The sequence below is a fragment of the Taudactylus pleione genome, unplaced genomic scaffold (assembly GCF_031769625.1).
Source record: "Taudactylus pleione unplaced genomic scaffold, aTauple2 ptg000781l, whole genome shotgun sequence".
NCBI classification, from domain to species: Eukaryota; Metazoa; Chordata; class Amphibia; order Anura; family Myobatrachidae; genus Taudactylus; species Taudactylus pleione.
Genome location: NW_028285183.1, coordinates 4,142,281 through 4,167,351, shown reverse-complemented (window position 1 = coordinate 4,167,351; position 25,071 = coordinate 4,142,281). Strand labels below are relative to the sequence as shown.

At 46.6% G+C, this 25,071-nt stretch overlaps 1 protein-coding gene across 2 annotated transcripts in view; it reads right to left on the bottom strand.

The window, feature by feature from the left end:
• Positions 1 to 9,851: 9,851 nt before the first annotated feature.
• LMLN (leishmanolysin like peptidase) overlaps positions 9,852 to 25,071 on the bottom strand; it is a 36,037-nt gene continuing 20,817 nt past the window's right edge. For both annotated transcript variants that reach the window (XM_088457748.1, XM_088457749.1), the window contains 3 exons: positions 23,351 to 23,481; positions 11,390 to 11,600; positions 9,852 to 10,621 (listed from right to left, as the gene is read on the bottom strand). In XM_088457748.1, coding sequence (XP_088313874.1) covers positions 10,521 to 10,621; positions 11,390 to 11,600; positions 23,351 to 23,481 — 443 coding nt within the window. In that variant the 3' untranslated portion in view covers positions 9,852 to 10,520. The remainder of the gene's footprint in view (positions 10,622 to 11,389; positions 11,601 to 23,350; positions 23,482 to 25,071) is intronic.

Genomic DNA, 25,071 nt, shown 5'->3' with positions numbered 1-25,071 from the left:
CATGTCTGAGTTATTATTTATCTGGGTGTGTTTGATCATCTGTATTGCGTAGGGTATTTCATGTAAAATGGAGATTTTTCTCCTTCCCGTTAAATCCCTTTTCGCTGTCGGCCTAGGCAGTCACGGTGTAATACCTGGGTCTACCAGTTGGTGTCCACAGTAGGGAGGGAGGGACTGAAGAACTGAAGCTCCTCCCTCTATAAATAATGACCCATCTCCAGCCTGTGGATTTCCTTATCAGAGCGGTACAGGAGGGATATAGATGGAATATAGAGGAAATCACAAGAGGACGTCATTATAATGTGCTGGAGAATCAGGAAGGGACAACGTGCACCAACAGCACAAGCTGAAATTAAAATGCTTTAATAAGAGGAATACATTCCCACTTACTGACCTCACCAGTCAGTGCAACGTGTGGGAATATACTGAGGCCTAAACTGCAAATCAATGGGAGTCAGTCAGAGCGTCCGCCTCTGAATCAGGGACTAAGTTATTATTTCAAAGGAGAGGCGGGGGGATGCTATATGTCCCGGATTTACTGGGAACCCCCTGGAATCCGGACGTGCACACCAGCTTCCTAAACATTGGAGCCCATGACCCCCCGGTAATTCTGACTGGTAATACCCGCACTAAGTGTGGGGAAAATTAAGGAAACTCGGCGCTTTGCCACGTGGTGAATGGAGTCTGCCCTTTTGTCATCCGACGTAGGTCTGGCCACAGACTGCCTTCATGATCTTAGTAACGTTACTTATAACCACTATACCCACCAATTGTACGTCACCCATTCTATTGCCACCTGCTCACCAGCATGGCGCTGGCTGATGGTATGGAGGAACGGGTCCCTGCAGCTGGAGTGTAAGGAGAGAACCGATACAAGAGACCACACACAGATTCATTGCAGTCACCCATAAGTCTTTATTGACATATTGGTACCAATTATAAAAATCTCTGAATATCTTCAGGTCTTAATGGAATAATCACACTGATAAACATTCTGTGAATAACAATAGTCCTCGATGCCCGCTGTCACCTATAGGACGTTACATGGCAGAGAGATCAGCACGTGTGTGGTTGTAGTTTGCAGGATCAGCAGTAGGGACACGCGTGTACAGATCTGCACTAATTCTCATTACATGGCAGAGAGATCACCACGTGTGTGGTTGTAGCTTGCAGGATCAGCAGTAGGGACACGCGTGTACAGATCTGCTCTAATTCTCATTACATGGCAGAGAGATCACCACGTGTGTGGTTGTAGTTTGCAGGATCAGCAGTAGGGACACGCGTGTACAGATCTGCTCTAATTCTCATTACATGGCAGAGAGATCACCACGTGTGTGGTTGGTGGTTGTAGCTTGCAGGATCAGCAGTAGGGACACGCGTGTACAGATCTGCACTAATTCTCATTACACGGCAGAGAGATCAGCACGTGTGTGGTTGTAGCTTGCAGGATCAGCAGTAGGGACACGCGTGTACAGATCTGCTCTAATTCTCATTACATGGCAGAGAGATCACCACGTGTGTGGTTGTAGTTTGCAGGATCAGCAGTAGGGACACGCGTGTACAGATCTGCTCTAATTCTCATTACATGGCAGAGAGATCACCACGTGTGTGGTTGGTGGTTGTAGCTTGCAGGATCAGCAGTAGGGACACGCGTGTACAGATCTGCACTAATTCTCATTACACGGCAGAGAGATCAGCACGTGTGTGGTTGTAGTTTGCAGGACCAGCAGTAGGGACACGAGTGTACAGATCTGCACTAATTCTCATTACACGGCAGAGAGATCAGCACGTGTGTGGTTGTAGCTTGCAGGATCAGCAGTAGGGACACGCGTGTACAGATCTGCACTAATTCTCATTACATGGCAGAGAGATCACCACGTGTGTGGTTGTAGCTTGCAGGATCAGCGGTAGGTACACGCGTGTACAGATCTGCACTAATTCTCATTACATGGCAGAGAGATCACCACGTGTGTGGTTGTAGTATGCAGGATCAGCAGTAGGGACACACGTGTACAGATCTGCACTAATTCTCATTACATGGCAGAGAGATCACTACGTGTGTGGTTGTAGCTTGCAGGATCAGCAGTAGGGACACGCGTGTACAGATCTGCTCTAATTCTCATTACATGGCAGAGAGATCACCACGTGTGTGGTTGGTGGTTGTAGCTTGCAGGATCAGCAGTAGGGACACGCGTGTACAGATCTGCACTAATTCTCATTACACGGCAGAGAGATCAGCACGTGTGTGGTTGTAGTTTGCAGGACCAGCAGTAGGGACACGCGTGTACAGATCTGCACTAATTCTCATTACATGGCAGAGAGATCACCACGTGTGTGGTTGTAGTTTGCAGGATCAGCAGTAGGGACACGCGTGTACAGATCTGCTCTAATTCTCATTACACGGCAGAGAGATCACCACGTGTGTGGTTGTAGCTTGCAGGATCAGCAGTAGGGACACGCGTGTACAGATCTGCACTAATTCTCACTACAAAATACAATTTTTATTATCCAAAACTGGCAGAATAAGAGCATTTCCCGCGCCAATTCCGAACTGCGGAACCAGCGCAGGGAGAGAGACGTCTGGGTGATCTGTGTTGTTGAAGAACAAAGGAGGAGGAGGAGGACGGACCCTAACACCACTACAAGATATCCGGACTCTGCTACACTTTAAATGTAACTCCCATCAGAACAAGCACTTTGGCACATCACGGCTTCCCCATATTTTATGGGTCAAAAACAAGACCGGTTACGTTTCATTTGCAAAAATTAATCAGAGCCCTCTCACAGGTGCACATACAGAAGGAAATCCAATGACATGTACAGAGGAACAGGTCAGCAATCTCACGTGATAATGTGCATCTGTTACTCCAATGTAAAACGCGTGGTCTTCCATACAGACCTCTGTAAGATTGACATCTGAGACTTGGCATTTTGGGGGTTAAAAAACAGAGCATATGACTTTCCATATGAGGGTTATCATCATCCTGGACATGTGACAGCGCTCTAATTTTCCTCATCACAGGGTAAATAAAAGAGTTACAGTACAAAAAAAAGAAACAAGTCAATCCTTAACACTGGGACCTCACACCACAAAATCCCCCAGAAACTAGACCCGTATCCCAGTCTCGCCCAGTACACAGGACTCTGCGGCCTCTACAGCGTCTGTATGCAGCCAATCCGCAGCCCCGTCCTTGTGCTTAAGGGACCGGTCATTACAATAAATAAATCTTTCTACCTTCATTGGGAACACCTGCTTGTTAATGCAAATATCTAATCATGCAGCATGGCAAGAGGTTCAGTTGTTGTTAAGCATGGGGAACAAATCTGAGCCGAGTGCCTCTGACCATGAAATGATTGTTGGTGCCAGGCACATTATTTCAGTATCTAAGATGATGCTGATCGCCTAGGATTGTCACTCACAACAGTCTCTAGGGTTTACAGAGAAAGTTGCAGAAAACAAAAAAAAATCCAGTAAGCGTCAGCTCTGTGGGCAAAAATGCCTTTTAATGAGAGGTCAGAGGAGAATGGCCAGACTGGTCTAAGTTTGCAGGAATTCAACAGTAACTGAAATAATAGTGTGTTGAAGTGTATGGCTACAGCAGCAGGAGACAGAGGGGGAGATGTACGAATGCCCGATATAGGGGAAGGAGTGGTATCAGCGCACGTTATGTGCGCTGATACCGCTTCCACCCCATGTATTATTGCGGGGTTGAGTGAGAAATTATCAGCACTGCTATCTACAAGATATCACCGCCGACCGTTCCAAAAGCTGCGGTTCTCACATCTCATCTGTAGTGCTTCCTGCTTGGCCTCGGTAATGAGAATACTTTATCGGCACACATTAGTCTCCCAAGTATTGTTCCTGACCATCTTCTAATGCAGGGGTTCCCAACCACGGTCCCTCAAGGCACACTAACAGTCCAGGTTTTAAGGATAGCCATACTTGAGCACAGGCAACTTAATTAGTACCTCAGTTATTTTGATTAAACCATCTGCGCTTTAGCACGGACATCACCAAAACCAGGACGGTTAGTGTGCCTTGAGGACAGAGGTTGGGTATCACGGCTCTAATGGATGCGCCTAACCGCATAAGGCGCCAAGACACACAGCACGTGTCACCTCAAGCTGGTTCCCTGACCAATGAGTTCTGGCTACTCCAATACCCTGACAGTCCCCAGATCTTCGTACAATACAGCAACTTTGTGATGGAACGGGAGACTCATAGATTAAATGTGCAGCAGCTGCGTAACGCTACGATGTCACCGGGGACTAGAAACTCTAAGGAAGGTTTCCGGAACTTTGTGAGAATCATGCGGCAAAGAATCAGGCTGTTTGGGTTGGTCCTTCCCAGTAGTACAGAGACGCACCCAGTAAGCGGCCAGTGAATGTATATTATACCAGTGCTCTACAGATTTAGCACGTGTTCTAGGAGTTTGAAAAATGTCTGTTGTCTGAGCTGTTGATGGAGGGGAAAAAATATATATCTGCTTGTAGAACACAGCCAGCAGCACAGACGTACTAAGTCTTGTGGAGAGATAAAGTACCAACCAACCAGCTCCTATCATTTTTCCAACACAGCTTGTAACATGACAGAAGCCAATGGGTTGGTACTTTCTCTCTCTCCACGGCTTTAGTACATCTCCTTCAAAACCTGATGTTAGGAATTGGTTTGTATGAGGAGGAGACATTGCAGAGAACTTGGAACGTGATTAGCACCGCAGACTTCAGCATTCTGCTAAACGTATAACATTGTGCATCATCTAAAACATAAATTAATGAAGTAAAAACATAATTAGCTTCAAGTTTCACCTGTGAACTTTAAATCAATCTAAAACATTCTGGGGAAGATGTATTATTGTATAACATTGAGCTGTATTAACATCTCGGGCGCTGGAGCACAGGAGAGAACCCCCCCCCCCCGGCGATCCCTGCAAGTCCCGCTGTGCATCAACCTACTGCTGATGTACTGTGTCTTGCCTCCTGGCCGGCCCTAAAGAACATATGAGAGATCTCGCAAGTAAAGGTGAGATCTTAGGCACAATTTGCACAGACGGACGCAGCCGCCCGTTAGTACACATAGCGGCAGACAATAACGCAGATAGATATATATATATATATATACAAAAAACGAAGAACCACAATAATGAGCTTTTCTTCCTCTCCCTTCCATAGGGGACACAGGGACTACACTGGGGCATAGGCTGGCAGATGAAGTCTGGGCACCAAACAGTTATTGTTTTGTGCAGGCAGTGCCGGGCGTCCCAATCAGTGCAGGGTTTAGCACAGGTGTCCACTTCCTTTCAGCAGATACTGTATAAGGACTGTACTTCTGAATGCAGACCGTCCAGGCATGATAGCTCTTGTCCCTTAAACAGCTGAGGTTTTGGATTTGGAAATCTCCTCAGACCAGGAGGAGGATTTCTCCAGTGCCTCTGAGGATGAGACCTCGTCTGTTCAGGAGAAGACTCTCCCTCAAGTGGACGTCGTTGCCTTAGGGCAGTTAGATCAGTCCTTTCTGTTGAGGACACGGCTCCTTGACCTAAAGCGCCGGTTTTCAAGCGTCAGAAGAAGGTTTCAGTGGAGTTTCCCCAAGTCTGAACAACTTGAGGAAATACCAGCAGCGGCTTGGGCCGCTCCTAACAGGCGGTTTCAGGTCCCCAAGCGCATTGTGTCCTTTTACGCGCTCCCTGCCGAGGAGCAAAGCAAATGGGAGTCTCCTCATCCTGTTGACTTGCATATTGACAGTCTTATAAAAAAGTCTACCCTTCCTATATTGAATACGGCGTCCCTTAAGGAACTGACGGATAGGAAGTTGGAAAATTTCCTTAAGGTAATCTATGCTCATGCAGGTGCTATTGCCTGTCCGGCCCTCGCATCTGCCTGGGTGGCAAAGGCGATTGGCGCTTGGGAGGATGCTCTAGAGGAGATGACTACCAGCTATTATCTCTGGTGGCGCATATTATGCATGCCACTTCTTATCTTGATAAAGCGGCTCTTGACGCCGGTATCTTAACCTCCAAGGTGTCAACTTCTTCTGTGTCGGCCAGAAAGGCTCTTTGGCTGCGCTACAGGCGCGCGGATTCGGACTCTAAGAAGGCCCTTCCTTATTCAGCGATGTTCTCTTTGGGCCAGAATTAGATAAAATAGTAGGAACTATGGCGGCTTCCAAGAAAACGTCTGCCTTCGGCAGCAGCCCCTCGGGCTCGGGAGTCTTCCTTTCGCCCCTCAGGGGAAGGCAAAGGGACAGTCCTTTTCTAGGTCCCAAAATTCTTCTGCTAAGACCTCCAAGCCAAGAAGCAAGCAGTCCTGGCCTGCCAAAGGCCGGCTGCCAAACCTGCCGACAAGCCTACCGATTGACGGCGTCCACGTCGGCCGCCTGGGTTTGCAGCGTAGTCTCAAAGGGCTACGCTCTGACTTTCAGGAGGCGTCCGTCGGCACGTTTTTTTTTTTTTTTACCACTGACCTTCCGGGGAATCCGGGAAAAGCAAAAGCTCCGCGGGAGTAAATTCACGCTCTACTAGAGTTCAAGGTAATAGTTCCTGTCTCACCGGCTCAAAGGGGCTCTGGCTTCTACACCAATCACTTCTTGGTTCAGAAGCCAAACAGTTCCTTCCGCCCAATCCTCAACCTCAAGGTCACTCAACAAGTAAGTGCGGGTTCCCAAGTTCCGTATGGAGTCTTTGCTCTCCGAGATTTCATGGCCTCCTTGGACATCCAGGATGCTTAATTACATGTGCCTATCCGACTCACCAGCGCTTCCCCGGTTTGCAGTCAGGGAGGAGTACTACCAGTTTCAGGCCTTGCCCTTTGCTCTTTCCACGGCTCCTCGTGTGTTCACGTAGGTCATGGCAGCTCACTTGCAACGCAAGGGTATCAGAATTCTCCCTTACCTGAATGATCTACTTATCCTGGCCAGATCTCCGGACATGCTCAAGGAACACCTTCGTCTGACAATAGATCTTCTTCAAGCACACGGATTGGTCTTCAATTGGAAGAAGTCCTCTCTGACTCCGTACCAGGAGATGTTCCATCTGGGGACCCTGATGGATTCAAGGGTTCAGAGAGTGTTCCTCCCAGCAGACAAGATTTGGGATCTGCAGGACAGAGTTAGAAGATTCTTACTCCATCGCCGGATGTCAATTCACGCCTGCATGCGGATACTGGGATCTCTGGTCTCGTCCTTCGACATGGTGGAGTACGCCCAGTTGCACTCCCGAATTCTCCAGGCGGAGATTCTGGCTCGCTGGAAAAGGATCCCATCTCCAGATCAAGCTGCAGACAATCGTCCTCGCTCGGGAAGTTAGTCTCCCCTTTGCGTGGTGGCTCCATAGTTCCCATTTGGACAAGGGTCGCCCCTTCTGGATTCACAGATGCCACTCTTCGCGGTTGGGGAGCGGTGACCTGCCAGCGGTCCTTCCAGGTTCGATGGACTGCTCAGGAGAGTCGCCTCCCGATCAATGTCCTGGAACTTCGAGCTGTTTTCAGGGCTCCCTGTCAGGCTCAGCAATTCCTTCAGCATCGCCCAGTCCAGATACTGTCAGACAACACAATGGCAGTCGATTAGATAAATCATTAGAGCGGCACTCACGGTGCCATGAAAGAGGTGAGTCGCATTCTCAGTTGGGCAGATCTTTATGTTCCGGCTCGGTCGGTGGTTTTCATTCCGGGGTCCAAAATTGGCAAGCGGACTTTCCAAGTCACCAGGACATCCACTCAGGTGAGTGGGCCCTGCATCCGCACTTCTTTCAGCTTCTAGTTCATCGTTGGGGCCTGCTGGACGTGGACTTGATGGCGTCTCGGTACAACCACAAGGTGCCAAAGTACGGATCTCGCACGAGAGAGCCGGGGGGTTCTTCTGATGGACGCCTTGGCATTCCGATGGACTTTCAATCTCATGTACATATTTCCTCCGATCTCTCTACTGTCGAGGGTTCTCCGCAAGTTTAAGTTAGAAGGCGGCACAGTGATTCTGGTAGCTCCTGATTGGCCATGGAGGGCGTGGTGCGCAGATCTTGTGACTCCACTGCCGGATCTTCTGTCTCTGGGCCCGTGCTTCCACCCAGACCTGACTCGCATCGTTTTGACAGGGGGGGGGGGGGGGGGCTCTCGAGACATCCGTCTTGAGAGCTAAGAGATTTTCGCGGTCTGTCCTTCGCACCATGCTGAATGCACGGAAGCACTCATCCGCTAGAGATTATCAATCGGATATGGCATGCATATTTCTCCTGGTGTTCTTCCAGAAGTCTTAATCCCAGATCCTTCCGGCTTTCCCCGAGTCCTCTTGTTTCTACAGGTGGGGGTCTGGATTTGGGTCTTCGTCTGTCTTCCTTAAAAGGTGCAGGTCTCGGCACTTTCGGTTGATGCCAGATGTTCATACTTTCTTTTAGGGAGTTCTCCACGTGCAGTCTCCGTTTGTTCCTCCAGTGGTTTCATGGGACTTGTCCCTGGTGCTTCGGGCTCTTCAGTCATCTCCCTTCGAGCCTTTGGACTCTGTGGGCCTTCGTTGGCTCACGTGGAAGAATATTTTCCTTCTGGTGATTGCTTCGGCTCGGAGTGTGTCAGACTTGAGTGCACTTTTGTGTAGCGCGCCTTTTCTGGTCTTTCATTCAGACCGGGCCGTTCTCAGGACTCGGCTAGGCTACCTTCCCAAGGTCTCCAGATTCAACCTGAATCAGGAGATTGTGGCCCCAGTTTTTTCGTCTCCAGAGGATTCGGTTGTGAGGGCCCTTTGCATCTATGTAGAACGTACCAGGGATATCCGGGAGTCAGATTCCCTTTTCGTCCTCTATGGTTACAAGTGCAGCTGGTCGGCTACAAAACAGACCTTGGCCAGATGGCTCCATTTAACCATCCGCCACGCGTAAGTGGCGGCTGACCTTTCTGCCTCGCACATGGTGGCTGTTCATTCCACCAGGTCAATTGGTACCTCATGGGCGTGTCGTTGTGGCGTCACTGCGGAGCAGCTTTGTAGGGCAGCCACGTGGTCTTCTGCTTTTATGCTTTTGTTACCTTCGTCTCTGCGGATGCAGCCATTGGGTGACGGGTACTCAGTGCAGCTCGGGAGTGTACCCTCCCTTAAAGGAATTGCTTTGGGACGTCCCCAGCGTAGTTCCTGTGTCCCCTATGGAAGGGGGAAGAAAAGGAAGCTTCTGTCTTACCTGGTTATGTCCATTCTTCGAACTCCATAGGGGACACAGGGCACCCACCCTGACGCACCTGACTGGGGGACATTTTTTCCTTGTTTTCTGGTATTCCTGTCACTTCGTGTGTTTGTGTCTGTGTGTGCGCGGTCTTCTTTCGCCTCCTTCCCGCTCCTGCCTTGGGCTTGCTAATTTGACTGGCCTGTGTGGGCTGGGGGCGGGGAGGAGCCTGGGCTGCACAACTCTGAAGAAGTTAACTCTTTTGTGCCCAGACGCCATCTGCCAGCGTAGTCCTTGTGTCCCCCTATGGAGTTCAAAGAAAAGGACTTAACAGGTAAGACATAAGTCTCCTTCTCGTTTTTCTGACAATAGCTGCAGCAATACCGTCGCCATACAAATGTATGTCCACGCTGACATTCACAGAAATGCGCAGAGACCGTAGCGGTAAGTGACTCTCTCTAGGATTCCTGCATTAATACATCTTGGAGAGCGATACCAGTGCTATATTGTGCTAGATTTAGCGCATTTGACACATCAACCAATAATACATTTACACCTCTGTCATTTTGACACATTCATTAATATTTTATATTTTGTAGAACATAAAGGAGCAAGATCACCAAATTAAATTATCACTATTCACATATAGAAAACACTTTACTAAATCTATGCTGTAGCCCTTCTGTTATAATCAGAATCTACAGCAGCAAAAAATATCTACAATTAATTTAATTGAAGGTAGAGAAGATTTACAGTAATAAATAAAACCTGTGTAACATTGTTTCCGGCAATCGGCCGCCTTTCGTGCGTCAGATTCGGTTCCCCATACGACATATTATACAGCAGTTTCTGCGCACACAAAAAATAAATACCGCATACAAAACAAAAGACGTCCGTCCACGTCGCAATACAGAGGAATGCGGTTTAACCACACATGGTACAGTAAGTTATTCATCGGAAACCGGTCTTCTGCCTTCCTCGTCAGCGGGCAAGAAATATACCTCAAAAGTGTTGGCCCTTGGGTGAGCTAGTTACTAAGCTCAGCTTGTGCTATGTGGAACGGAGAAGAGCAGCACGTCTACGGAAGGGGAACACTGAGCGGCTGGCACTGCCGCCCGCGGCCTCTGGGCGCCCTCAGTCGTGTAAACCGCCTGCTAGATTCCAGAAGGCAGAAATTCAAGTAAACCAGGGCAGTGCGTACAGCATCGGGATCCATGATTACCTGTACTGTCATCTCCGGTCAGACCGGCAACGCCTGAGCCTACGTCATGTGTGCGCGCACGGTCTGTACACATAAAGTGCAGGTTGGGTCACCGGGACACGGTGAGGCACTCTGATCCAGAGCGAGTGGGACTGCAGCAGCGTTACGTAGCGTCTACGTCATTTATACACGCAGAGAAAGAACCCGGCCAGCAGGGGGAGTAAGTTCAGCATTAGAAGCCATAGAGTGACTACCAGGTTTGAAGACCGAGAACAGACATCTGAAATAAAGGTGGACACATGAAGTTACATGACGGGGGGATTACAGACTGAAGTCTTCAATGCAGCAGTCCCAACTAATCCCCTTTAAAAATGAATGGATCCCACCTTCTGTACCCAGGCAAACTGCATTTCAGTCTTGAGCTATCCCATAAATACTCTCTCTCTTCTTACAGGTCTTCCAGCATTCCCACTAAGCCGTTTTAGCGGGGCGCCATGCCCTGCCTGATTTCTAAAGAGCAGAATACGCCCTGCCCCTCTTGGCGGCGCCCTGCTAAAAGACCCTGCGGGTGTCGTCCCCAGCCAAGGGCCGCAGTGTCCAGCAGGTGGGGAAAATAGCGGTGCGAAGGTCACTAAGACAGGAGTGCCTGGGGGCAGCCTGAAATGTCCGTAAGTGCCGGGCACGCCCCAAGAATGACAAAAAAGGGGGCGCATCTTAAAGACATGCCCCCCTTAACTCGTGGTCTCGCACCGTTTTCGGGCGCGCGCAGGAGTGCCCCTTTCTATCTTGTATTGCAGAATAAGTGTAACCATTTATCATACAGGCCTGTTGTTATAATAAAGGGCATACGGAATATGCTGGCACTATAGAATTATATGTTAAGAATATAAATATAAAAAAACTAAGTGGTGTACAAACAGCCTGTATATTCCGTATGCCCTTTATTATAACAACAGGCCTGTATATTCCGTATGCCCTTTATTATAACAACAGGCCTGTATATTCACCTGCTAACATTTGCCACATATACACACACAGAACAGCTCACCTAAAGGGGTAGATCTGGTCCTGTTGTCTACAGGTGGCTCTCGCTCTGGTGGGCAGAATTCACAGAAGTCCGTGCATGATGGGCATATTAGGTTCCCCTCATAAACCCACCCATTGATCTGGGCGCTGACTGTAAGTACCTGCCCTGCCCGGGTGCACAGGTAGGGGTACTCTTCCACCCAGACCTGCAAGCCGTCCTGGATACAGCTGACCTGTAGGAGGGAACATGGAGCGAATAACGTAATTAGTGACAGCACCACTAACACACTGCTCCTGTCTCTCACTGTATATGGGGGGTGTAGTGTCCCTGATACACAGAGAGGATAATGTAATTACTGACAGCACCGCTCACATCACACACTGTATATGGGAGGTGTAGTGTCCCTGATACACAGAGAGGATAATGTAATTAGTGACAGCACCGCTCACATCACACACTGCTCCTGTCTCTCACTGTATATGGGGGGTGTAGTGTCCCTGATACACAGAGAGGATAATGTAATTACTGACAGCACCGCTCACATCACACACTGCTCCTGTCTCTCACTGTATATGGGGGGTGTAGTGTCCCTGATACACAGAGAGGATAATGTAATTACTGACAGCACCGCTCACATCACACACTGTATATGGGGTGGGGGGGGGTAGTGTCCCTGATACACAGAGAGGATAATGTAATTACTGACAGCACCGCTCACATCACACACTGTATATGGGGGTGTAGTGTTCCTGATACACAGAGAGGATAAAGTAATTAGTGACAGCACCACTCACATCACACATACTGCTCCTGTCTCTCACTGTATATGGAGGTGTAGTGTCCCTGATACACAGAGAGGATAATGTAATTACTGACAGCACCGCACACATCACACACTGCTCCTGTCTCTCACTGTATATGGGGGGTGTAATGTCCCTGATACACAGAGAGGATAATGTAATTACTGACAGCACCGCTCACATCACACACTGTATATGGAGGTGTAGTGTCCCTGATACACAGAGAGGATAATGTAATTACTGACAGCACCGCTCACATCACACACTTCCTGTCTCTCACTGTATATGGGGGGTGTAGTGTCCCTGATACACAGAGAGGATAATGTAATTACTGACCGCACCGCTCACATCAAACACTGCTCCTGTCTCTCACTGTATATGGGGGGTGTAGTGTCCCTGATACACAGAGAGGATAATGTAATTACTGACAGCACTGCTCACATCAAACACTGCTCCTGTCTCTCACTGTATATGGGGGTGTAGTGTCCCTGATACATAGAGAGGATAATGTAATTACTGACAGCACCGCTCACATCACACACTGCTCCAGTCTCTCACTGTATATGGGGGGTGTAGTGTCCCTGATACACAGAGAGGATAATGTAATTACTGACCGCACCGCTCACATCAAACACTGCTCCTGTCTCTCACTGTATATGGGGGTGTAGTGTCCCTGATACATAGAGAGGATAATGTAATTACTGACAGCACCGCTCACATCACACACACTGCTCCTGTCTCTCACTGTATATGGGGGTGTAGTGTCCCTGCTACACAGAGAGGATAATGTAATTACTGACAGCACCACTCACATCACACACACTGCTCCTGTCTCTCACTGTATATGGGGGTGTAGTGTCCCTGATACACAGAGAGGATAATGTAATTACTGACAGCACCGCACACATCACACACACTGCTCCTGTCTCTCACTGTATATGGGGGGTGTAGTGTCCCTGATACACAGAGAGGATAATGTAATTACTGACAGCACCGCTCACATCACACACTGCTCCTGTCTCTCACTGTATATGGGGGGTGTAGTGTCCCTGATACACAGAGAGGATAATGTAATTACTGACAGCACCGCTCACATCACACACACTGCTCCTGTCTCTCACTGTATATGGGGGTGTAGTGTCCCTGATACATAGAGAGGATAATGTAATTACTGACAGCACCGCTCACATCACACACTGTATATGGAGGTGTAGTGTCCCTGATACACAGAGAGGATAATGTAATTACTGACAGCACCGCTCACATCACACACTGTATATGGGGGTGTAGTGTCCCTGATACATAGAGAGGATAATGTAATTACTGACAGCACCGCTCACATCACACACTGTTCCTGTCTCTCAATGTATATGGGGGTGTAGTGTCCCTGATACACAGAGAGGATAATGTAATTACTGACAGCACCGCTCACATCACACACTGCTCCCGTCTCTCACTGTATATGGGGGTGTAGTGTCCCTGATACATAGAGAGGATAATGTAATTAGTGACAGCACCGCTCACATCACACAGACTGCTCCCGTCTCTCACTGTATATGGGGGGGTGTAGTGTCCCTGATACACAGAGAGGATAATGTAATTACTGACAGCACCGCTCACATCACACACTGCTCCCGTCTCTCACTGTATATGGGGGGTGTAGTTTCCCTGATACACAGAGAGGATAATGTAATTACTGACAGCACCGCTCACATCGCACACTGTATATGGGGGGGAGGGGGGGGGAGTGTCCCTGATACACAGAGAGGATAATGTAATTACTGACAGCACCGCTCACATCACACACTGTATATGGGGGTGTAGTGTTCCTGATACACAGAGAGGAAAAAGTAATTAGTGACAGCACCACTCACATCACACATACTGCTCCTGTCTCTCACTGTATATGGAGGTGTAGTGTCCCTGATACACAGAGGATAATGTAATTACTGACAGCACCGCACACATCACACATCACACACTGCTCCTGTCTCTCACTGTATATGGGGGGTGTAGTGTCCCTGATACACAGAGAGGATAATGTAATTACTGACAGCACCGCTCACATCACACACTGCTCCTGTCTCTGACTGTATATGGGGGGTGTAGTGTCCCTGATACACAGAGAGGATAATGTAATTACTGACAGCACCGCTCACATCACACACTGTATATGGGAGGTGTAGTGTCCCTGATACACAGAGAGGATAATGTAATTACTGACAGCACCGCTCACATCACACACTGCTCCTGTCTCTCACTGTATATGGGGGTGTAGTGTCCCTGATACACAGAGAGGATAATGTAATTACTGACAGCACCGCTCACATCACACACTGTATATGGGAGGTGTAGTGTCCCTGATACACAGAGAGGATAATGTAATTACTGACAGCACCGCTCACATCACACACTGTTCCTGTCTCTCACTGTATATGGGGGTGTAGTGTCCCTGATACACAGAGAGGATAATGTAATTACTGACAGCACCGCTCACATCACACACTGCTCCTGTCTCACTGTATATGGGGGTGTAGTGTCCCTGATACACAGAGAGGATAATGTAATTAGTGACAGCACCGCTCACATCACACACACTGCTCCCGTCTCTCACTGTATATGGGGGGGTGTAGTGTCCCTGATACACAGAGAGGATAATGTAATTACTGACAGCACCGCTCACATCACACACACACTGCTCCTGTCTATCACTGTATATGGGGGTGTAGTGTCCCTGATACACAGAGAGGATAATGTAATTACTGACAGCACCGCACACATCACACACTGCTCCTGTCTCTCACTGTATATGGGGGTGTAGTGTCCCTGATACACAGAGAGGATAATGTAATTACTGACAGCACCGCTCACATCACACACTGTATATGGGGTGGGGGGGGTAGTGTCCCTGATACACAGAGAGGATAATGTAATTACTGACAGCACCGCTCACATCACACACTGCTCCTGTCTCTCACTGTATATGGGGGGTGTAGTGTCCCTGATACACAGAGAGGATAATGTAATTACTGACCGCACCGCTCACATCAAACACTGCTCCTGTCTCTCACTGTATATGGGGGTGTAGTGTCCCTGATACATAGAGAGGATAATGTAATTACTGACAGCACCGCTCACATCACACACTGCTCCAGTCTCTCACTGTATATGGGGGGTGTAGTGTCCCTGATACACAGAGAGGATAATGTAATTACTGACAGCACCGCTCACATATCACACTGCTCCTGTCTCTCACTGTATATAGGGGTGTAGTGTCCCTGCTACACAGAGAGGATAATGTAATTACTGACAGCACCACTCACATCACACACACTGCTCCTGTCTCTCACTGTATATGGGGGTGTAGTGTCCCTGATACACAGAGAGGATAATGTAATTACTGACAGCACCGCACACATCACACACTGCTCCTGTCTCTCACTGTATATGGGGGGTGTAGTGTCCCTGATACACAGAGAGGATAATGTAATTACTGACAGCACCGCTCACATCACACACTGCTCCTGTCTCTCACTGTATATGGGGGGTGTAGTGTCCCTGATACACAGAGAGGATAATGTAATTACTGACAGCACCGCTCACATCACACACACTGCTCCTGTCTCTCACTGTATATGGGGGGGTGTAGTGTCCCTGATACATAGAGAGGATAATGTAATTACTGACAGCACCGCTCACATCACACACTGTATATGGAGGTGTAGTGTCCCTGATACACAGAGAGGATAATGTAATTACTGACAGCACCGCTCACATCACACACTATATATGGGGGTGTAGTGTCCCTGATACATAGAGAGGATAATGTAATTACTGACAGCACCGCTCACATCACACACTGTTCCTGTCTCTCAATGTATATGGGGGTGTAGTGTCCCTGATACACAGAGAGGATAATTTAATTACTGACAGCACCGCTCACATCACACACTGCTCCCGTCTCTCACTGTATATGGGGGTGTAGTGTCCCTGATACATAGAGAGGATAATGTAATTAGTGACAGCACCGCTCACATCACACAGACTGCTCCCGTCTCTCACTGTATATGGGGGGGTGTAGTGTCCCTGATACACAGAGAGGATAATGTAATTACTGACAGCACCGCTCACATCACACACTGCTCCCGTCTCTCACTGTATATGGGGGGTGTAGTGTCCCTGATACACAGAGAGGATAATGTAATTACTGACAGCACCGCTCACATCGCACACTGTATATGGGGGGGGGGGGGGGTAGTGTCCCTGATACACAGAGAGGATAATGTAATTACTGACAGCACCGCTCACATCACACACTGTATATGGGGGTGTAGTGTTCCTGATACACAGAGAGGATAAAGTAATTAGTGACAGCACCACTCACATCACACATACTGCTCCTGTCTCTCACTGTATATGGAGGTGTAGTGTCCCTGATACACAGAGGATAATGTAATTACTGACAGCACCGCACACATCACACACTGCTCCTGTCTCTCACTGTATATGGGGGGTGTAGTGTCCCTGATACACAGAGAGGATAATGTAATTACTGACAGCACCGCTCACATCACACACTGTATATGGGAGGTGTAGTGTCCCTGATACACAGAGAGGATAATGTAATTACTGACAGCACCGCTCACATCACACACTGTATATGGGAGGTGTAGTGTCCCTGATACACAGAGAGGATAATGTAATTACTGACAGCACCGCTCACATCACACACTGCTCCTGTCTCTCACTGTATATGGGGGTGTAGTGTCCCTGATACACAGAGAGGATAATGTAATTACTGACAGCACCGCTCACATCACACACTGTATATGGGAGGTGTAGTGTCCCTGATACACAGAGAGGATAATGTAATTACTGACAGCACCGCTCACATCACACACTGTTCCTGTCTCTCACTGTATATGGGGGGGTGTAGTGTCCCTGATACACAGAGAGGATAATGTAATTACTGACAGCACCGCTCACATCACACACTGCTCCTGTCTCTCACTGTATATGGGGGGTGTAGTGTCCCTGATACACAGAGAGGATAATGTAATTACTGACAGCACCGCTCACATCACACACACTGCTCCTGTCTCTCACTGTATATGGGGGTGTAGTGTCCCTGCTACACAGAGAGGATAATGTAATTACTGACAGCACCGCTCACATTACACACACTGCTCCTGTCTCTCACTGTATATGGGGGGTGTAGTGTCCCTGATACACAGAGAGGATAATGTAATTACTGACAGCACCGCTCACATTACATACTGCTCCTGTCTCTCACTGTATATGGGGGGTGTAGTGTCCCTGATACACAGAGAGGATAATGTAATTACTGACAGCACCGCTCACATCACACACACTGCTCCTGTCTCTCACTGTATATGGGGGGTGTAGTGTCCCTGATACACAGAGAGGATAATGTAATTACTGACAGCACCGCTCACATCACACACTGTATATGGGGGGTGTAGTGTCCCTGATACACAGAGAGGATAATGTAATTACCGTGTGCTCTGTAATCTACGGGCGTCAGAATGACTTGATAGAAATTAAACCTATACTTGTTACACATATATACTAGATACAGTAACAAGTATGTAAACATGTAAATATTAATGGGAAAAGGACACTTTCAGTCTACGAGTTCTGTCATTTCTGCGGATACACAGACTAGTCTAAAATATACACAATAAGATTACGCGCAACATTTACCCATTAACTGATGCCCCAGAATAAAAATTAAACCCGTCCATTTCTGTCTGCTCATCCCGTTTCCATTCATCGCCCCCAGCGCTTTGTACTGCGGTTTGTTGGACATTGCCGGCTTCATTTCAACTCATTTAAAGCCCTGTCCTTGTATGTGATAGAGTCCATTCACCACTATGGGATTGCATTGTGTAGATACCAACAAGGGGTTAACATGCGCGCTTATATAAGGGCTATTCTGTATTTTCCCATTCATGTCAATGGTCCATTCATTCCAATAGAGGCGTGCATCACATATAGCACTGGGTAACTTCCTTTCCCCTCCACTTATTAATCCCAATAAATTGGACGGGCTACTGAAATGAATGGGGAAGTCTCCATGCCATCTGTTCTTATCTTTTCGTAAAAATTTTGGGGTATAATGTAGTACCTCTAGGACACCCCTCTAATGAATAATAAAAAGGTGCTTAAATAGTAAAATGTCAAATAAAGACAATTTCATGTAATTTTCACTTAAAAGCAGAGAAGTCCGTGTAAATGATGTGGGACAGGTCTGTAGTCATGTTGATGTGTAAATGATGTGGGACAGGTCTGTAGTTATGTTGATGTGTAAATGACATGTAAATGATGTGGGACAGGTCTGTAGTTATGTTGATGTGTAAATGACATGTAAATGATGTGGGACAGGTCTGTAGTTATGTTGATGTGTAAATGATGTGGGACAGGTCTGTAGTTATGTTGATGTGTAAATGATGTGGGACAGGTCTGTAGTTATGTTGATGTGTAAATGATGTGGGACAGGTCTGTAGTTATGTTGATGTGTAAATGATGTGGGACAGGTCTGTAGTTATGTTGATGTGTAAATGATGTGGGACAGGTCTGTAGTTATGTTGATGTGTAAATGATGTGGGACAGGTCTGTAGTTATGTTGATGTGTAAGTGATGTGTAAATGATGTGTAAATGATGTGGGACAGGTCTGTAGTTATGTTGATGTGTAAATAATGTGTAAATGATGTGGGACAGGTCTGTAGTTATGTTGATGTGTAAGTGATGTGTAAATGATGTGTAAATGATGTGTGAAAGGTCTGTAGTTATGTTGATGTGTAAATAATGTGTAAATGATGTGGGACAGGTCTGTAGTTATGTTGATGTGTAAATGATGTGTAAATGATGTGGGACAGGTCTGTAGTTATGTTGATGTGTAAATAATGTGTAAATGATGTGGGACACGTCTGTAGTTATGTTGATGTGTAAATGACATGTAAATGATGTGGGACAGGTCTGTAGTTATGTTGATGTGTAAATGACATGTAAATGATGTGGGACAGGTCTGTAGTTATGTTGATGTGTAAATAATGTGTAAATGATGTGGGACAGGTCTGTAGTTATGTTGATGTGTAAATGACATGTAAATGATGTGGGACAGGTCTGTAGTTATGTTGATGTGTAAATGATGTGGGACAGGTCTGTAGTCATGTTGATGTGTAAATGATGTGGGACAGGTCTGTAGTTATGTTGATGTGTAAATGATGTGGGACAGGTCTGTAGTTATGTTGATGTGTAAATGATGTGGGACAGGTCTGTAGTTATGTTGATGTGTAAATGATGTGGGACAGGTCTGTAGTTATGTTGATGTGTAAATGATGTGGGACAGGTCTGTAGTCATGTTGATGTGTAAGTGATGTGTAAATGATGTGGGACAGGTCTGTAGTTATGTTGATGTGTAAATGATGTGGGACAGGTCTGTAGTTATGTTGATGTGTAAATGATGTGGGACAGGTCTGTAGTTATGTTGATGTGTAAATGATGTGGGACAGGTCTGTAGTTATGTTGATGTGCAAATGATGTGGGACAGGTCTGTAGTTATGTTGATGTGTAAATAATGTGTAAATTATGTGTAAATTATGTGGGACACGTCTGTAGTTATGTTGATGTGTAAATAATGTGTCAATTATGTGTAAATGATGTGGGACAGGTCTGTAGTTATGTTGATGTGTAAATAATGTGTAAATTATGTGTAAGTGATGTGGGACAGGTCTGTAGTTATGTTGATGTGTAAATAATGTGTAAATTATGTGTAAATGATGTGTAAATGATGTGGGACACGTCTGTAGTTATGTTGATGTGTAAATAATGTGTAAATTATGTGTAAATGATGTGGGACACGTCTGTAGTTATGTTGATGTGTAAATAATGTGTAAATTATGTGTAAGTGATGTGGGACAGGTCTGTAGTTATGTTGATGTGTAAATAATGTGTAAATTATGTGTAAGTGATGTGGGACAGGTCTGTAGTTATGTTGATGTGTAAATAATGTGTAAATTATGTGTAAATGATGTGGGACAGGTCTGTAGTTATGTTGATGTGTAAATGTGGGACAGATCTGTAGTTATGTTAATGTGTAAATGATATGGGACAGGCCTGTAGTTATGTTGATGTGTAAATAATGTGTAAATGATGTGGGACCGGTCTGTAGTTATGTTGATGTGTAAATAATGTGTAAATTATGTGTAAGTGATGTGGGACAGGTCTGTAGTTATGTTGATGTGTAAATGATGTGGGACAGGTCTGTAGTCATGTTGATGTGTAAGTGATGTGTAAATGATGTGGGACAGGTCTGTAGTTATGTTGATGTGTAAATGATGTGGGACAGGTCTGTAGTTATGTTGATGTGTAAATGATGTGGGACAGGTCTGTAGTTATGTTGATGTGTAAATGATGTGGGACAGGTCTGTAGTCATGTTGATGTGTAAGTGATGTGTAAATGATGTGGGACAGGTCTGTAGTTATGTTGATATGTAAATGATGTGGGACAGGTCTGTAGTTATGTTGATGTGTAAATGTGGGACAGATCTGTAGTTATGTTAATGTGTAAATGATATGGGACAGGCCTGTAGTTATGTTGATGTGTAAATAATGTGTAAATGATGTGGGACAGGTCTGTAGTTATGTTGATGTGTAAATAATGTGTAAATTATGTGTAAATTATGTGTAAGTGATGTGGGACAGGTCTGTAGTTATGTTGATGTGTAAATGACATGTAAATGATGTGGGACAGGTCTGTAGTTATGTTGATGTGTAAATGATGTGGGACAGGTCTGTAGTCATGTTGATGTGTAAGTGATGTGTAAATGATGTGGGACAGGTCTGTAGTTATGTTGATATGTAAATGATGTGGGACAGGTCTGTAGTTATGTTGATGTGTAAATGTGGGACAGATCTGTAGTTATGTTAATGTGTAAATGATATGGGACAGGCCTGTAGTTATGTTGATGTGTAAATAATGTGTAAATGATGTGGGACAGGTCTGTAGTTATGTTGATGTGTAAATGATGTGGGACAGGTCTGTAGTTATGTTGATGTGTAAATGACATGTAAATGATGTGGGACAGGTCTGTAGTTATGTTGATGTGTAAATGATGTGGGACAGGTCTGTAGTTATGTTGATGTGTAAATGATGTGGGACAGGTCTGTAGTTATGTTGATGTGTAAATGATGTGGGACAGGTCTGTAGTTATGTTGATGTGTAAATAATGTGTAAATTATGTGTAAATGATGTGGGACACGTCTGTAGTTATGTTGATGTGTAAATAATGTGTAAATTATGTGTAAATGATGTGGGACAGGTCTGTAGTTATGTTGATGTGTAAATAATGTGTAAATTATGTGGGACAGGTCTGTAGTCATGTTGATGTGTAGTTGGGATGGATTTTTTGTAAGTGGCAGATGGGAGCTGCAAGTAGTTTTCCCAAACTTTGTATATAAACACTCATTAAAATGTACCACAAGTACTCTGAAATACATTTATTTACTGAAATAGATTTGCATGTGTCATTCCTAAATAAAAGTTGCAATATTCAAGCCAGTGAGACCTTGCAAAGGCCTATGGCCACCAACAGAATCCTACATTGTCCTTATGGCCACCAACAGAATCCTACATTGTCCTTATGGCCACCAACAGAATCCTACATTGTCCTTATGGCCACTAACACAATCCTACATTGTCCTTATGGCCACTAAAAGAATCCTACATTGTCCTTATGGCCACCAACAGAATCCTACATTGTCCTTATGGCCACCAACAGAATCCTACATTGTCCTTATGGCCACTAACACAATCCTACATTGTCCTTATGGCCACTAACACAATCCTACATTGTCCTTATGGACACTAACAGAATCCTACACTGTCCTTATGGCCACTAACAGCCTCGCACACTAACCTTATGGCCACTAACAGCCTCCTACACTGTCCTTATGGCCTCTAACAGCCTTATGCACTGTCCTTATGGCCACTAACAGCCTCGCACACTAACTTATGGCAACTAACAGCGTCGCACACTAACCTTATGGCCACTCACAGTCTCGCACACTAACCTTATGGCCACTAACAGCCTCGCACACTAACCTTATGGCCACTAACAGCCTCCTACGCTGTCCTTATGGCCACTAACAGCCTCCTACGCTAACTTATGGCAACTAACAGCCTCACACACTAACCTTATGGCCACTAACAGCCTCGCACACTAATGGTGCATACACACTGTCAGATTTTCTGTCAGATCTGAACGATAACGATTTAAAAAATCGATCAATCGTTCATATCTGATAGAAAATCTGACATGTGAGCCTGCAACGATATCTGACATCTGATGTGTTTGCAGTCAGATTTGGACAATTCCATTCATTTTAATACAGTCTAAAATCGTTCATCTGACATATCTGACTGTGTGTATGCACCATAACCTTATGGCCACTAACAGCCTCCTACACTGTCCTTATGACCACTAACAGCCCCATACACTGTCCTTATGGCCACTAACAGCCTCCTACACTGTCCTTATGGCCACTAACAGCCTCCTACACTGTCCTTATGGCCACTAACAGCCCCATACACTGTCCTTATGGCCACTAACAGCCTCCTACACTGTCCTTATGGCCACTAACAGCCTCCTACACTGTCCTTATGGCCACTAACAGCCCCATACACTGTCCTTATGGCCACTAACAGCCTCCTACACTGTCCTTATGGCCACTAACAGCCTCCTACACTGTCCTTATGGCCACTAACAGCCCCATACACTGTCCTTATGGCCACTAACAGCCTCCTACACTGTCCTTATGGCCACTAACAGCCTCCTACACTGTCCTTATGGCCACTAACAGCCTCCTACACTGTCCTTATGGCCACTAACAGCCTCCTACACTGTCTATATAACACAGACTCTCTTAGTAACTACTTTCTGGGGGTTCAGGATGGTTTCTCCACTCTCTCATGCACTTTGCATGAATGCAGAATTAATGCACCACACCCCCGAGATGGCAGAGACTTGTTTGATATTTTCGGTAAAGTTAAAATGCGGCTTAATAACGCAGCAGCGCACATCATGGAATCTGCGGCTACTGAATCCGGCCCTAAGAAACAACAATAGAACCTAAGCCTGGACAACGACAGTAAAATACCTGGTAACAGCCGCTGCCCCAGTCAGGATAACTCATTCGCTTCGTACACTTGTCCATAACAAACGGCGACTGCTGCGTCAGGCAGGCAGAGTCCGGCCCGTATTTCTCTGCACCATAGTTCTTAGAAGATGCTGAAAAATACAATTCTGGCGTCTCAGGGATCCAAACTAAGAGAACTGCATTTTATTTGCAATAGATAAAGAACATTTCATTATAGTATATTTATGGAAAAAGTGACCTTTGCAATTAATAACTGTACAAGTTATTTTTATCCTGCGCAGGACTATTCACTTATTGGTGTAATAGGTAAGGCCAACCGACATAAATTAATGTAGAGCTCAAAAACATGCGCTGGGTTTATTATAATTGGCTGGTGGTGCTTCTCTGGGCTGAGGAGTTTACGCAATACCAAAGAAAAAGAAGAAAAACCCTTTTTGGGGGCAGACAGACACACATACGTTCTCGCTTAGAGATATACACTATTATAACATGTGTATGTGCCACTCTGTGTAACTGCTTTGGGGCTCGTTTACATTTGGATGTAAGTCAGTATTATGACACGCCTCTCAGCTGTAGCAGTACACGCCCATCACATGTATGACACGCCTCTCAGCTGTAGCAGTACACGCCCATCACATGTATGACACGCCTCTCAGCTGTAGCAGTACACGCCCATCACATGTATAACATGCCTCTCAGCTGTAGCAGTACACGCCCATCACATGTATGACACGCCTCTCAGCTGTAGCAGTACACGCCCATCACAGGTATGACACGCCTCTCAGCTGTAGCAGTACACGCCCATCACAGGTATAACACGCCTCTCAGATGTAGCAGTACACGCCCATCACATGTATGACACGCCTCTCAGATGTAACAGTACAAGCCCATCAGAGGTATAACACGCCTCTCATGTGTAGCAGTACACGCCCATCACAGGTATAACACGCCTCTCAGATGTAGCAGTACACGCCCATCACAGGTATAACACGCCTCTCAGATGTAGCAGTACATGCCCACTTTACCGCCGCGCTCATAGGTGATGCTATCACAGTCTCCGTGAAATGCCGTTTCAAAAGTAGGCAATTATGGCCATTAACAACATAGCATCCAAATGAACATAGTATGGGACACAAGTTTACAATATGTCCTAGTGTGAGAGAGACGTCTTTGTTCTCTCGTGAGATATAATGACAAATGAAATATAAGTAAGAAGTAAAATAGGTAAAGCAAGTCAATTCTGAGAACCTCCTCTGTATCACTGCTGTGCGCCCGTGCAGTGATCGGCCTGTGCAGTGATCGGCCTGTGCAGTGATCGGCCTGTGCAGTGATCGGCCTGTGCGCCTCTGCAGTGATCGGCCTGTGCGCCTCTGCAGTGATCGGCCTGTGCGCCTCTGCAGTGATCGGCCTGTGCAGTGGTCGGCCTGTGCGCCTGTGCAGTGGTCGGCCTGTGCGCCTGTGCAGTGGTCGGCCTGTGCGCCTGTGCAGTGGTCGGCCTGTGCGCCTATGCAGTGGTCGGCCTGTGCGCCTGTGCAGTGGTCGGCCTGTGCGCCTGTGCAGTGGTCGGCCTGTGCGCCTGTGCAGTGGTCGGCCTGTGCGCCTGTGCAGTGGTCGGCCTGTGCAGTGGTCGGCCTGTGCGCCTGTGCAGTGGTCGGCCTGTGCGCCTGTGCAGTGGTCGGCTGTGTGGATCAGAGCTAGGTCCAGGAGATGCAGAAAGCAGA